Here is a 14,044-nt window from a genome sequence, read left to right as displayed (position 1 = left end):
CTTTCCTCTCTCTCTCTCTCTCTCTCTCACACACATACATGCACATCAGCAACAGTTAACTACATTTCCAGTAATTGACTCTCCTTCCATTGCTAAATAGTAACTCTCGTTTACCTCTAAATATCTTTATTTTCTCATAATGAAGAACTCTTTGCTCTTCCTCCCTTTTAGGGATAGTGCAGAGAATGGTTCCATGTAAGTAATGGTGTGCAATCGAAGAGAAGATCCACAACTTAAATTAAACATTGAGGACTTTGGAAAAGATTCTATGATTACATAGGAAGTATGAGCTAGTGAAGGTGGGAGGCAGGAGAGATAACTTTGAGAGGAGAGAGCAGGCCAGATTAATAACCAAAAGAAAAAGTACTTTCTTGTCCCAATTCTTACTTTTTTTTAAATGTGAACTTTGTTGATGTGATTAACACATCATCACCCGAACTCAATAGACGCTGGCCAAAGTGACTCTTAATGCAATAACATTGTTGAAAACTAAAAAAAAAAAAAAAGGTTTCAAGTTACAAATATTTCTGTTGTAGAAAATTTAGCATACAAATTCATGTGACCACAAGTAATAATATTCACAAGTTTTCAATTTTTTGAGCCATTCAAGAGCAGGAAAACAGGTAAGATGGTTAGTAGTTTATGATTTATCTTTTGACGTAATTGTTACCAATGGTGCAACCAGTTGTCTTAATCTGAGCTAATTGAGTGAGGACCCCAAGATCTAATACACAAAACCATGATTCAGTATCTGCAAAAAGCATATGCCGATGAAAGTTGAATTTACATCCATCTCCACATATCAGCCTGTTTGCAGTGCGAGAGTCATGCTAAAAACTCTGCTCTTGTGAAGCTTCTTCAATCTCCTTAGCCATCAAGCTCCTTCACCCATCAGAAACGCCACTATCCATCTCAAAACAATTCAATGTCCCATCACATGTAAAAATCCTAATGGAAAAATGCCCTATCATTTTGGGAAGCTGTCAACATCTCAATAGTCAATAGACCACAAACTCAAAAGTAATTCAACCTTGACATCTCCATTTGCAACATCCATACAACCAAAACCTCACTGGAACACTGACACTTCAAAGATCAAGGTTTGTTCTTTCAAATCCCAAAACGCAATAATATTCAATGTGCGGACTGGTAGATCAAAATAGATTGACATATTAATAACATATAGAAGTGGAGGAAATGATTAATCAAAACCAGCTTTGTCTCAATCTCAATTTAACTAATTATCAACTGCATAAAACATTTTCCTTCATTCTCCTCAGTTCTGGGCTTCTGCATTTTTGTTTGACAAAAAAATAGTAATTCATATCGTTCAATAATGATCTTTTTTTATTTAATTGAGTTTGGGACCCCTCCCCGGACCCTCGCTCAGCGGGGACGCGTAATGCGACCGGGCCGCCCTTTTTTTTTTTTATACAAATTAAAAGTATTGGCTAAAAGTGATAAACTATGCACATGTGCAAACTTCTTGTCATTTGGGATATTCTTTCTACTAACCAAGAGAGTCAACCAAACATTAAAATACTATAAAGAAGGTATTTGATCTTCTCAACTATCAATACCTCATGAAACATCTTGAGAACTGAGAAATACAAAGATGAATGCTTTTTTAATTTCATCTTTTCAATTTTCAAGTAACCTATACAGTCGCACCATAGATGTAGCACAAGTGACTTCCTGCCCAGCAAAAGCCGCAGCAAGAAGGCAAGTTTTGTTTTTTACTTTCTAGAAAGATCATTACAAAGATGAAACTATCTAATTGTTCTGCTGAGTGATTGTTGTAGATGTGACAATAAACAGCATCACAGAACTACAAATAAATGCAAAATAAGCTGGATAAACATGCCAACAAGTTAAATGCACCATAAATATTACAAATCATATAATGTGAGAATACCATATATAAGTTACAAGATAGCATCAATCCAATCAGAAGCTTCTGCTTGCATTAGAAAAATTGAAAGAGAAAAGGAAGAGGTTGACAAAGGACATCTTATGCAAGCAATCAAAATTCTTGAGAAGAAAAAAAAAAACCTAAAGCTTGCAACAAGCATATGTGAGACTTACCGGTTCAGCTTCCTCTGGTATACGAAGGCGAGACTGCTCATTTGCAAGGAGGTGAACTATATGTTCACGCTGGTTCGAAACATTGTCTTTCTGGTATCCATAAAGAACAAGAATTACAAAGGAAATTTTGAAGTTGAAAACATAAATTACTATAACGAATTTGATGAATATGAAGTAATAATATAATAGTCAATTTAACAAATTAGGAGGGGATAACACTAATTTAATTCATTGCACCAGCCAGCGCTCCTCAGTACAATAGTGGATTTCCTTTAGAGCAATACTACCAATATATCAGGTTCAAGGCACCATAAAAATCCTCTACAAAAAGGCAGCTAATCAACTCTTTAAGTAGAGAGATAAATGGTTTCTATATTGGGTTTTTCTTCCCAGGAAAGAGTGGATTAGAGCTTGAAGCTATTCACCTTTTAAGGGGAAGAAAGGAACAAGACTAGAGGCAAGGATTAAGAACTAGCCCAACACAATGACATATGAGACACCGGGCCAAGGCCAACTAAAAGAAACAAGTCATGTCACAGGCCAACTAAAGAAAACAAGTCATATCACTTTCTAGTGAACAGCTAACATTTAATCTCTTTTACTACTTCATCATTTTCCTTCCCATTTTCCCCAGGCACAATAGCTAGAATAAAAATTTGAAGCATGTCCAATAACCATCTTCAATACCAATCTGGAACCATCAACTTATTAGTTTCAGGTTTAATTCATTCATGCAAAATGAAGAAAGCTATTGATGGCATCTGTTGCACAATGGGACGAGAGAATGTTCAGGTAAACCATCAAATTGCACAGATTTTAATCCAAATAACTTCCTGCAGCCCAGGCAACAGAATGAGACCCTTTTCCTTATTTTATCCCCCATATAGCATGGAATGAGCAATATGGCTCACTTCATACACTCTATAAAAACAATTACAGAATCATGTAACATTGGACCTAATCACATTGACTAACTAAGAAGAGATGGCCCACATGAAAATGATTACCAATAACAATTTAGAAAATAAGAACTTAAAAAAGAAAAAGATAGAAGAAGAATAATTGAATCTCATAAATTGCATTAAGAAAAAGACAAACCTGAAATCCAAACACAAACTGCAAAAAATCAAGCATATCAGCATTCCTTGTGGCAGGAATAGGAAAATCAGGAGGCAGTTTTGGCAGGCCTTGGAAATACTTCAAAGCTGACGCTGCTGCTCCCACCTGCTCATAAACATTTTTGGATGAAAAACGCAAAAGTGAAAAATACAAATATGACAGAAGAGAAGAAACTACTTTACCTCAGGGAAGGCAACAATAGCATTCGCTATAGTTGGAACATCAAGCGGAATAATGTTGTAAGCAATTAGGTCCTCAGTCATAGCTGCATCTGATTCAATTACTTGCTTCAGCTGAAAAACAAAATATTTGCTTAAATAATTAATAGAACAACTTTATTATGCATGCAACTGATCACAATTGAATAGAGCAAGAAAAGGGAAGGAAAACAGTAAACTGGGGGATGTGGAGAAAGCACAGAAGAAAAGTAAGGAGTAGATAACAGAGGAAATGAAAATCAGAATCAGAATTACTTCCATATGCTGCAGGAGTGTCCATGGAATGATAATCAAATTAATTAAAAAAAATGAAGAGAGAAATCATGTGCACCAACTAATCCTAAAGACCGGCAGCCTTTGGGAATAGGTGGTGCACATGACTTTACAGAATGTAGACCTAACACTGTCTAAACCAATTTTAGGGGACGAAAGTCATCAATGTAACAGAACTTTTTTTTAATGAAAGATTGGGACACGATTAAGAGGTTAGACATCCCAACTAGGTTGGCACCCCTAACGCACTTAACCAACCCTGAATATTATTAATAAAAAAATAGAAAATTACAAAAGGGGGGGAAATTAAAGGAAACAAATGTGAGCAACATTACAAAGGTCATCGAAAACATGAGATTGGCAAAAATAAGGGGCAGAGTGCCACCAGTGGAGCGTTGACGCAGATTTGCCAAAACATTGGACACCACTCTTTAAACAAATTTTCTAAAGCATCGTATCAGGACAAATAAAAACCATTTCAACATCCAACTCATTAACACAATCCAAAACTACTGTCTAACAAATTTTGTCACTCTTCTGTGTGACACCAAAACAAAGAGCTTGAGAGAATTATGTTGAACATATAAAGGAACTTACAAACATAGGCTAAACTTCGTATCAATGGCTCATTTGGATTTTACTGAATTCTTCTTGTCTTTATTAAGTGATTTTTATAGTTGCAAAAGTTGATTGGCTTCTGAAAAAGGTATGCAATTCTGTGTTTTCTCACTTAGGACTTTTGGAACTTGGAAGAGAATTCTGACTTTTGATTAACTCCAGAAAAAAGAGAGCAAAAGTTGCTGGAAAAAAATTTGTTTCTGAGGATAGATGGGGAAAGATGGGTTGGCTAAACTAAACGACTGCTTGCTAAGTGGCTGCACAGTTTCTTCAGAATAAATTGCAAGTCTGGGACCACAAAGTAACATACACCTCTGCAGAAAAGCAATAAGTTATCATGTTGATTCCCACTGTTCCCTTGTCAGTTTGGAGTGACAAGAGTAGGAGAATTATTGAGGTATAGATGTATTATTGGATTGGAATAAAAAGTTCCTCACATACTAGACGGTTTATTGTTGATGCTCCACATACTATAGAGGCATCAATATCAAGCTTCATAATTTTATTTGCTTTCTGAATTAGAGTTGCTCCTTTGATGCCATTTAGTGATTGTCTTTGATTGCCACAAACAGAAACACAATATATATATATATATATATATATATATGAACAATTAAATAAGAAACTGAAAACAAACATACCACGCACAAATCAACAAGCCCAACTGATTTTATACCATGGTATGCAGGAGAAAAAAAAAATGTATCACAGGAATATTGATCCAACCTCTTCAGGAATTTCCTTGGTCAGCTGCTCCAGTACTGATCCTAAAACCTTCAGAGTTGCAAAAACTCTTTTCCTCTTAACTGTTTTTCTTTCCAACCTAGAGTGTAAAAAGCAAGCAACAAGCATGAATAAGTTGGGGGCTTCTACTAAAATCCAAAGATGCCAGAAACCTTAGAATACCAAGAGGACAAAGCATAATAAATCCATTATTCAGAGAAAATTCATCATAGTCTCATTCATTAAGTTCCTATTGGAATGGAAAACAAAAAATTTATGTTACAAACACACAGAAAAATAATTGTGAACATTTGGCTAAAAATGGGCAGCGTCCTTAAATATGAATAGAATTAAGTAAGGAACATAATTAGATTTTCTCAATTGCTTAGTAGAGTCCACTATGCAGAGAAAATTCATCATGTTCTCATTCATGAACAAATACAAACGCAGTTCCTACTGGAATGGAAAGCAAAATGTATGTTATAAACACGTGAAAAATAACTGTGAACATTTGACTAAAATGCCACCATCCTTAAACATGAATAGAATTAAGTAAGGATTACATAATTAGATTTCTCAATTGCTACAGTATTGTCGCACAAAATACAAATGAACATTCTCAGCAACAACTGCAACCCTGTCAGTTTCTAAGACATGCATAAACCAGAAAAAACAGCAACAAGTAATCATTTGGCTTAGACTAGGCATATGATCATATGTCGATCAATGCTCAAAAATGATTAAAAGAAAAATCCAATGCCATGTTAATTAGTGCCTAAATACCAACACTCAGTATTTTATAAGGCAATAATCTCAACAAAACCATCATCTATTAAAACTTATTGAGAAAAATCTTGAAGAATATTATAAGCGATGTAAAATGATATCAATTTTGCAGAATGATCAAGCATTCTTCTCAAAGCCTATTTGCATGCAAATCAAATATTTCTCAAACATCATATCCACAATAGAGCCATATGAAAGGGAAACGCTTTTTTCTAGGAAGGTTAGCAAATAATGGGACTGGAATGTCAAATGGTATTCTGTCCCATTTAAAACCCCATATGCATTTTTGTATGGACCTGTCAAATTTAAGTCTTACACAAGCACATTGTTACTAACATGACAAGTGCTTGGACTAGTGCAACTACGCAAAACAACATGTTGAATACAAGATTAGGAAAACGACTTGCTTATCCAACTTCAACATTCACAGATGCTAGCGGTGACCAAATATAGCTTTGACATATGAGGATATGTTCCTTTAACTTTTTGCATTGAGGTTGGTGGTGATTGTGGTTGGGAGATAGAAGCTAAAGCGATGTTTGAATCATATAAGACAGCCTACCATATGACAAAAAAAATCACATGCCGAAAGCCAGAATAAGCACAAGCATTAAGTAAAAGTATATTAAGTAAAAGCATTAAGTAAAAATCACTTACTCGCCAAGATTTCCACTAAAAATTCCAGACTCCCTTAGCTTCATTTCTTCTTCTCGAAGCTTATCAACGTTGTTCTTCTCTCTATAGAGCTTGTAGTACTCTTGCAAGCGAGCAATGTCTTGGCTTCTGTCAATAGTTCCACTATCCCTCTTCGCAAGCTTTTGCTGAAATTTTCTCAAAGAGACAAGAAAAGTAAGTAGATCACGTGAGGACACATTCTAGAACAATGAACAACGTAAAACAATTACATAATGCAAATCTAGGCAGCAAAATGCATGGTAGTAAGTAATTGAATCTTTCAAACAAAGAGTCCAAGAATGTCATCCATTAAGGGCTCTCTAACACCAAATGAGTGAGCTCGCTTCAGAATATTGCATATAGCCGTCTACAACATTGAAGTTGAAATAGATTCTCAGGGAAAAATAGGACTGTCATCCATTGTTAATGTATGCATCAGTTCACCTCAATCAATACAGATAGCAAAGTTGATCACTTATTCATATATGCATCAATTCATATCAACCAATACAGATTACAATGTCTGACTGAGACCACAATTATACCTGTGGAATAGCTTTTAAACCTGTAATATTGAGATACATGATTCCCCAACCCATTTGCACATCCTAACTTTCAACCTACCAGAATTTACTTTGCATATGAACCATAATTGTATCGATTTCACAATATTTATCTAAAATTTGCTCACAAGCTTTTTTGCAACATAAGGTATACTTTCGGTCTAAATTAATCAGGGCCATTATTTTTTTGAACAAGGTGTTGGACCTACACAAAAATAATGCTATTCCATATTTTTTTTTTTCCTTAGATCTTCAAGATTATGATGCATAGACAATGCAATTCTAGTTAGCATTTATTTGAGTTGTTATTAAGTTATTCTAAAGAACAAAGAGTTCACAGACACTGATACATACATATGTTCGAGGCCCTAACACCCTTCCTAAATAAACCACATTCAATTCTTGGGCTAACCCGTTCCCTATGCCCAAGGCTAACCACCAAGGTTAGAGCTTTGTAGTGAAGATACATCTAAAATTTTCAATTGCAAAAACGAAAAGGACACAATATGACAAAAACCAAACACTTTCATGAACCAGAGCTATACCTTAATGACAGACATCAAACCAGTCTTGAATTGCAGAACACCCCTTCCTTCACTATTGGGATCCAAATTTTGTGCAAGTGAGTAAGCGTGCTCACATACTATAGGCAACAACAGAAAATACAAATAATCAATTACATTGAGATCATAAATGTTATTCCAACTATTGGTTATTAGCTTAAATTCCACTCTTCATCCCAAAGTGAAAAACCAGTTCTAGAGTTGCTTTTTAACTATTCGGAAATCCATAAACAATTGAAACCAACTATACTGGAAGAACACCCTCAAGACTTTAACCAAGGATCAATATCTAATATATGTCAAACTGTAATCCCGTATTTATTATTACATATATTTTAGTTATTTCTTAGAAACTTCACACCTTACAACTCAGCAATTAAATTCAAACCAGAACTATCTGACTACTCAATCCAAATTATTTGGTATATACAAGGAAAAATTATGCAATCATAGAAATATAAGACCATTAAACTTCCAAAATTAAGTAGAATGTACTAAAACAACAATGTTTTAGAACATCAACATTACAGCTACAGGCCCAGCAACAAAGGGGGTCAACCATTAACCATTAGCACCACATAATGGTGAAATTTCTCTCCAGCTTTATGTTAATTTGCACGGTTCAAGAGTCCTTCCAAGGAATTTCATGGCTCGTCAATTTAGTACTGAATCTTTCAATTCAATCAATAGTGTCAATTTTTTCTTCTTAGAACCTGATTTTAGACATCCGGTTATATTTGTTCCAAAATATTCCCCCATGAAGCCAGAAGTTCTTAAGTTTCTATAATAGGTAAGTGTTGCATCTACATGAGCAAGTGTTTTAAGTATTCTACAATACGAGACACGCATCTCAGCTAGATTCTGCATATGCAAGGAAAACAGAATATGGAAGAAGAAACGCCCAAAACGAAAATCCCATACAAATTCTAGAGACGTTCGGATCTTCATCTTGAATTTCGTCAGCAGCCCTCAAAATTGCATCTATATCTCTGTTATTGGAGAGAGAGGAAGGAACATATCCGGCAATGCCACCGCCACCAGCAGGCCGCCCAAGCGCATCTGTCCCTATTCTTTCCCTCCTTAACGCAGCTCGTACTAACCGCTCCCAGAGGTCCTCTACTCGAGACATTTTCTAGCTGAAAATTGGTAGAAAATAAAGCTCAGTAACAGCAAAGAATTAATGCATCTTCTAGGGCTTAAGAAATGGAAAATGGAGTACCAGAATCTCGATGACAAAACCCTGGACACTGATTACTAAAGTTGAATCGGTCTCAACTAGTCGTAGAAATAGAAATGAAGAAAAAGATGGTGGGTTTTGAAAATGAAACAGGGAAGGAAGGAACACAAGCGTTGGGAGGAGGGAATGCGGAAAAGAAGAAACTCTACAGCATAAAATAATAAAACGGAATCTAACCCAGACTTTACCGGCTACTGCCGGTCGTTTATGGACCTCACTTTTGATTTGCTTGCGCGGAGAAGTAAAACTCCTTTTAGACGAAAAGATCAGACTCGTTTCACGCGCTTAACTCACTTTAGTTAAGCTGCTGTTAGTTGCTTAAGGGAGGCACTAGACCCATACATAGGCCAACGGGCTTAAACTGTTCTAAAAATTGGTTATAGCCGTAGGCCACCTCGTTTTGATTCTCTAAGAATTTACAGATTTTTAACCACCTGCATAATTCCCCAATTGGTCCTTTTAAAAGAATCCACCTTTAAATTTTATGGTAAAAAATTTCAATTTTATATAAAATATAAAATAACTTAAAACTAAAAGAAAAAACATACAGTGGAGTTGCTCATTTAGCGGATCTCTCTGACTTACGGCCTATACGCTACTACTACTGTAACGTGAGCGTTGGTTTGATCTTTCCCAAAGCCGGAACTTGTACGCACCTTATTTTTAAAAATATTAATGTTATTTTATTTTTAAATTTTTTAAGAAAATAATATATAATAAATGCTAAAATATATATTGTTAGTGTTATTTTACGAACAATGTTAATTTCAATCTTATCACGTGTGATTTGGATGCGGACGTACCAGAGAAATTAATTCTCAATTAATGTGGGTTAAGTTTATGGATTTTGCCCATCAAAACTTGAAATCTAAACAAAACGATGGCGATGGACGCAAAGATTAAAAAAATCTCTCTTTGGTTTCTAGCACCGTTATAGAAACTTTGCTGGATAATTTAAGGCTCTTGCAAATAAGTAAAGGAAGTGCAAGTGCGTAATTGACACAGATTTGATGGAAAAAAAAAGTTTATTTTACAATTGAAATAATTTCTATATCAACATATAGTTAAACCAATTGTAGAATGTAGACAACTCAATAACATAAGCAGAAATTGAAATGCATAATTACAATAAAAGTAATGAAATCAGAATCAATAATTGAAACGACAAACTTGGGGCCAATAATTGGTATCTCGACGAGGCATTGAACTACGGTCGGCTTTGGATCCATAAATGCGAGCACCTTGAGTCGAAAAAGAGCAAAAATGACTTCATCGATGGGTTTCTGATTTGAACGATATTAAACGGATTAAAAATGGGAAGAGTAACTAAATTTGGGCAGATTTGGGTTGGATTTTGGATTACTCGTACATGAGTTTTAGGGCACGGAATAAAGCAAAACGAAAGGCTAAAGTGAAGTTTAGGATGTCAAGAATGGGTGTGTATGAGAATCGAGAATAGAAACGAACTTTAAAGGCTCAAAAACGTAAAAATGATATGGCTAAACATAATGTATAAAAGTTGGGCAGATTATGCAGAATGATTTGGGGTCCAAAGAAGGACTTGTAAAACGAGTTTTCGGACACGGAATAAAGTGAAACAAAATGCTTAAATCAAATTCAAGACGTTAAAAACGAGTTTGTGTAAAAATTAAGGACCAAAACGGGATGTAAAGGGTCTGAAATATGGAAACGAATTGGCTAGGCAGAATGTAGAAAAATGGATAGAAAGTGATTTTGGTGAACTTTAAGCTATAAAATTGTTAACTTTTTGACTCGTGATTGATAATCGTAAGATAAGAACTTAAAAAATAGGTTGTTAAATAGTAAATTGAGGCTTAAAAGACGTTTTTGGAATGAAGTTAGAGTTGAAAACTTAAGGAAATAAAGAACAAAGCCTAAAGTAAGTTTGGCATAATGTTGGTGTTTTTGTTTAGTTGGTTGGGGTTTGGAAAGGATGCTTTGGATCTTAATTATGGACGTTTTCCAGAATATGGGTGTTGTGCATTGTTATCATCGTAAATTATAGAATTTTTATACTTAATTACTATTGTTTCATACCATTTTAATAAGTTATAATGATAGTTTTCACTTTCATCATTTTATGGATCTGAGTCATTTTTGTGTGTTTTCATGCATTTTCACAAGGTTTCGTTATAAATAACCAAAGTTGGGGCTTAATACGAGGACTTCGAGGTGAAATGGAATCATTATGGCAAAAGAAACAACTCATCTTGTCGAGGTGCATCACAACCTAGTCAAGATGAAAAGTTAATAAAGATTTTTCACCCAGGTCCATGCACCTCGTCGAGGTACATCCCAACCTCACTAAGGTGGAACTTAAGTGAGTTTTATTCACTTAAGTCTCTACACCTCGTCGAGGTGTGTAAGCACCTCGCCGAGGTGCATGCAGAAATTGTAGAAACTTCCTTAGTTCTCATTGCTGGCAGATTTGACATATTTTCATATTTTAATCATAACTCACTCATATGAACTCGGAGTGAGGCGATTCAAAATGTTGTGGAAACCTAGGAGATAGACGAAAAAAATTACCAACAGTAATAATTTCCAAATTCCAACTGTAACAGGCTTAAAATATTGTCACAAGTTGACGTATTTATTAAACCCTAAGATTCCTTTCCAACTTTCACACATTTTCAACTCCTAAGTTGTCAAAGTTTAGTGCCACCCCATTTAAAGCTTAATTTGGAAGATTATAGGGTTGGGGGACATAATAAACTTGGTTTTCGGGAGTATATGTGACTTTTCACTATAAAATGAAACTTTGGGAGCCATTTGAAGACACACTAAGCTTAGGCTTAATTCTTCCCCCCTTTTAATCTTAGTTTGTTGATTCTTCTCTTCAAAGATCACTTGTATTTGTTGTTGTGATTATTGTTATTGTGTTCAAGTTGTTGTTTGTGCAAAAGTTCATCTAATAAAAGTAAGTTTTAAGTTATCGAAGAAGTTCGTTCGGCAATCGTCATTACGGTTTCTTCTAAACTTCAATCTCTTTTATTACTATAAACTCCATTATCTATCTTTTTAAGGTGTGTTTTAATCTAATCATGGGCTAAAACCTCCTTAACTAAGGCTAGAAGTGGATCTTAATCATAATTATGTGGTAATTACGTTTAACCTATTTAAGCTATGTTTATCCTTTTTGAGGAACTAACTTGTGATTCTTAATGCTTACAGGAGATGGACCAAATTCCTACCGCAATATAATTAATCGTTTATATTGACCGTGATTAAATTGATTAATCGAAATTCATAAGTTGGACCTAATGACCATTTAGTGTGGCTTATTGGTTTTCCAAGGTTTTTTCATGAATCTTATTTACAAATCTTAGATTTATTACTTGAGTCGGACCAAGGAAAAATAATAAATCGAAGGTTTGGAACTAGGGGTGGGCACGGTTTGGTTAACCGGTCCATGAGGCATTAACATTAATCGAACCGAAATTATCGATTTTTTAACCATTCAAACCAAAACTGATCCATGTATATCGGTTAACCGTACGAACGATTAACAATTAATTTCGGTTAGATTTTTTGGTCAACGGTTTTTAACTAGTTCTCACTAGTTAACCAAAAATCAACGGTTAACCATAATTTTTACCCAAACCTAAATTTTTAAACAATATTAAAATACATATAATTTCAAATATCCAAATGAAATGAATTCATATAGAAGTTCAAAATTCAAACATTAGTACCTAATTAAATAAATAATGCATTAACTTTACATTTAAAACATAAAGAAATTCAAATAGTCGAACCATTAGCAATCTCAAAACATCAAAGTACTTATTACAACATTAATTCATCACATCTTATTGCTCGTCATTCATCAATTGTGCAAAGAGGATGATTATCCGTGATACAAAATTCCTCTACAAAATAAAAAAAATAGTTATGATTTAAATAGAACATTTATGTTCATAAAAAGCATTACCATTTCTGTTATTTTAATTTTGACATATAGCAAAGGGACAACCCAAAAGAATAATACACAATCAAACAAATTGAACATTGAGAGTTTAAGTAGAAGATAGTTTTCATGTTAATTGTTCTTTGATTCTAAGAGTAGTTATTTTTTTTTTTGGTAAGAAGGGAAGAAAAAAAACAAACAAACAAAAACCTAACCCGGGATCAGTCTAGGAAGACTGACCCCAATCCTATCCACAAGAAGAGAAGGTAACAGAAAAGAAGGAGGAACGGAAAGGGTAGAAACACCTAACATCCCCCCATGCCCAGCAGCTGCCAAGCGATCCGCCACGCGGTTTTGCTCCCTATAAATATGGGAGAAGGTAAGAGAATCGAAGGCAGGACGAAGCCTCAAGATGGCTTTAATGAGATTCTGACTCTTAAGACAAACAGCCTGTCTATCCGAAATCCTGTTGATAGCCTCCAAATTGTCAGACTCCACCGAAAGTCTTTTAACACCCATGCGAATGGCGAGTTTAATGCCAGACAAGATCCCCCAGAGCTCTGCAGTAAAGGAGGAGCCCGTACCTAAGTTATGGGTAAACCCAGCCAGCCAGGATTCTAAGAGTAGTTATAATAATACCAATGCTGCACTTCCAATTCCAAGATTTAATTGTATTTAGCTTCAAATACACTTGGAACACATACATACATACCCAGGGCCGGCTCGGGACTATTTGAGGCCCTAGGCGAGATACGAAATGTAGGTTTTTTATATATAAATAAAATTATAGACATATATATATAGGGTTAATTACAAATAACTACCCTGTGATTTGGCCGATTTGCGATGTGGTACTTGTGGTATTTTTTTTTGCAAACACAACCCTATGGTTACAAAATTTTACATGTTTTTTTTACTTTGCCAAATTTGGCCGATAACGACTTCGAAATGAAAATTTTCAAGAATTAAACTTGTTTGGTATCATATTTACTATGGAACCATATTCTTAATTTTTCAAAATCATCATTTTTGGAGTTTTCTCTCTCTAAACATTATCTTTCTCTCTCATAAAAAAACAACACCTAAATGACCTTAAACCTAAAAAGTTGAAGAATTAAAGTTGCTTAAAATATCATTTAGCTCTTGAAATTTTTTATTTTGAAGTCATTAACCATAGGGTTGTGTTTGTAAAAAAAATACCACAGGTACCACATCGCAAATCGGCCAAACCACATGGTAGTTATTTGTAATTA

The 14,044-nt window shown here is 34.7% G+C and overlaps 1 protein-coding gene across 1 annotated transcript in view; it reads right to left on the bottom strand.

Annotated features, from left to right (window-relative positions):
* Positions 1 to 9,023, bottom strand: part of LOC136218638 (callose synthase 9) — a 46,201-nt gene extending 37,178 nt beyond the window's left edge. Inside the window, exons 1-8 of the mRNA XM_066005653.1 lie at positions 8,843 to 9,023; positions 8,545 to 8,759; positions 7,606 to 7,703; positions 6,480 to 6,643; positions 5,040 to 5,136; positions 3,387 to 3,497; positions 3,184 to 3,309; positions 2,086 to 2,175 (exon numbers count right to left, since the gene is read on the bottom strand). Of these exons, the coding sequence (XP_065861725.1) occupies positions 2,086 to 2,175; positions 3,184 to 3,309; positions 3,387 to 3,497; positions 5,040 to 5,136; positions 6,480 to 6,643; positions 7,606 to 7,703; positions 8,545 to 8,752 (894 nt within the window). The 5' untranslated portion in view covers positions 8,753 to 8,759; positions 8,843 to 9,023. The remainder of the gene's footprint in view (positions 1 to 2,085; positions 2,176 to 3,183; positions 3,310 to 3,386; positions 3,498 to 5,039; positions 5,137 to 6,479; positions 6,644 to 7,605; positions 7,704 to 8,544; positions 8,760 to 8,842) is intronic.
* Positions 9,024 to 14,044: the final 5,021 nt, after the last annotated feature.

Source organism: Euphorbia lathyris, chromosome 2 (genome assembly GCF_963576675.1).
Source record: "Euphorbia lathyris chromosome 2, ddEupLath1.1, whole genome shotgun sequence".
Taxonomy (NCBI): domain Eukaryota; kingdom Viridiplantae; phylum Streptophyta; class Magnoliopsida; order Malpighiales; family Euphorbiaceae; genus Euphorbia; species Euphorbia lathyris.
The sequence above is the reverse complement of the archived record's forward strand: the minus strand, read 5'-3'. Positions and strand labels throughout refer to the sequence as shown.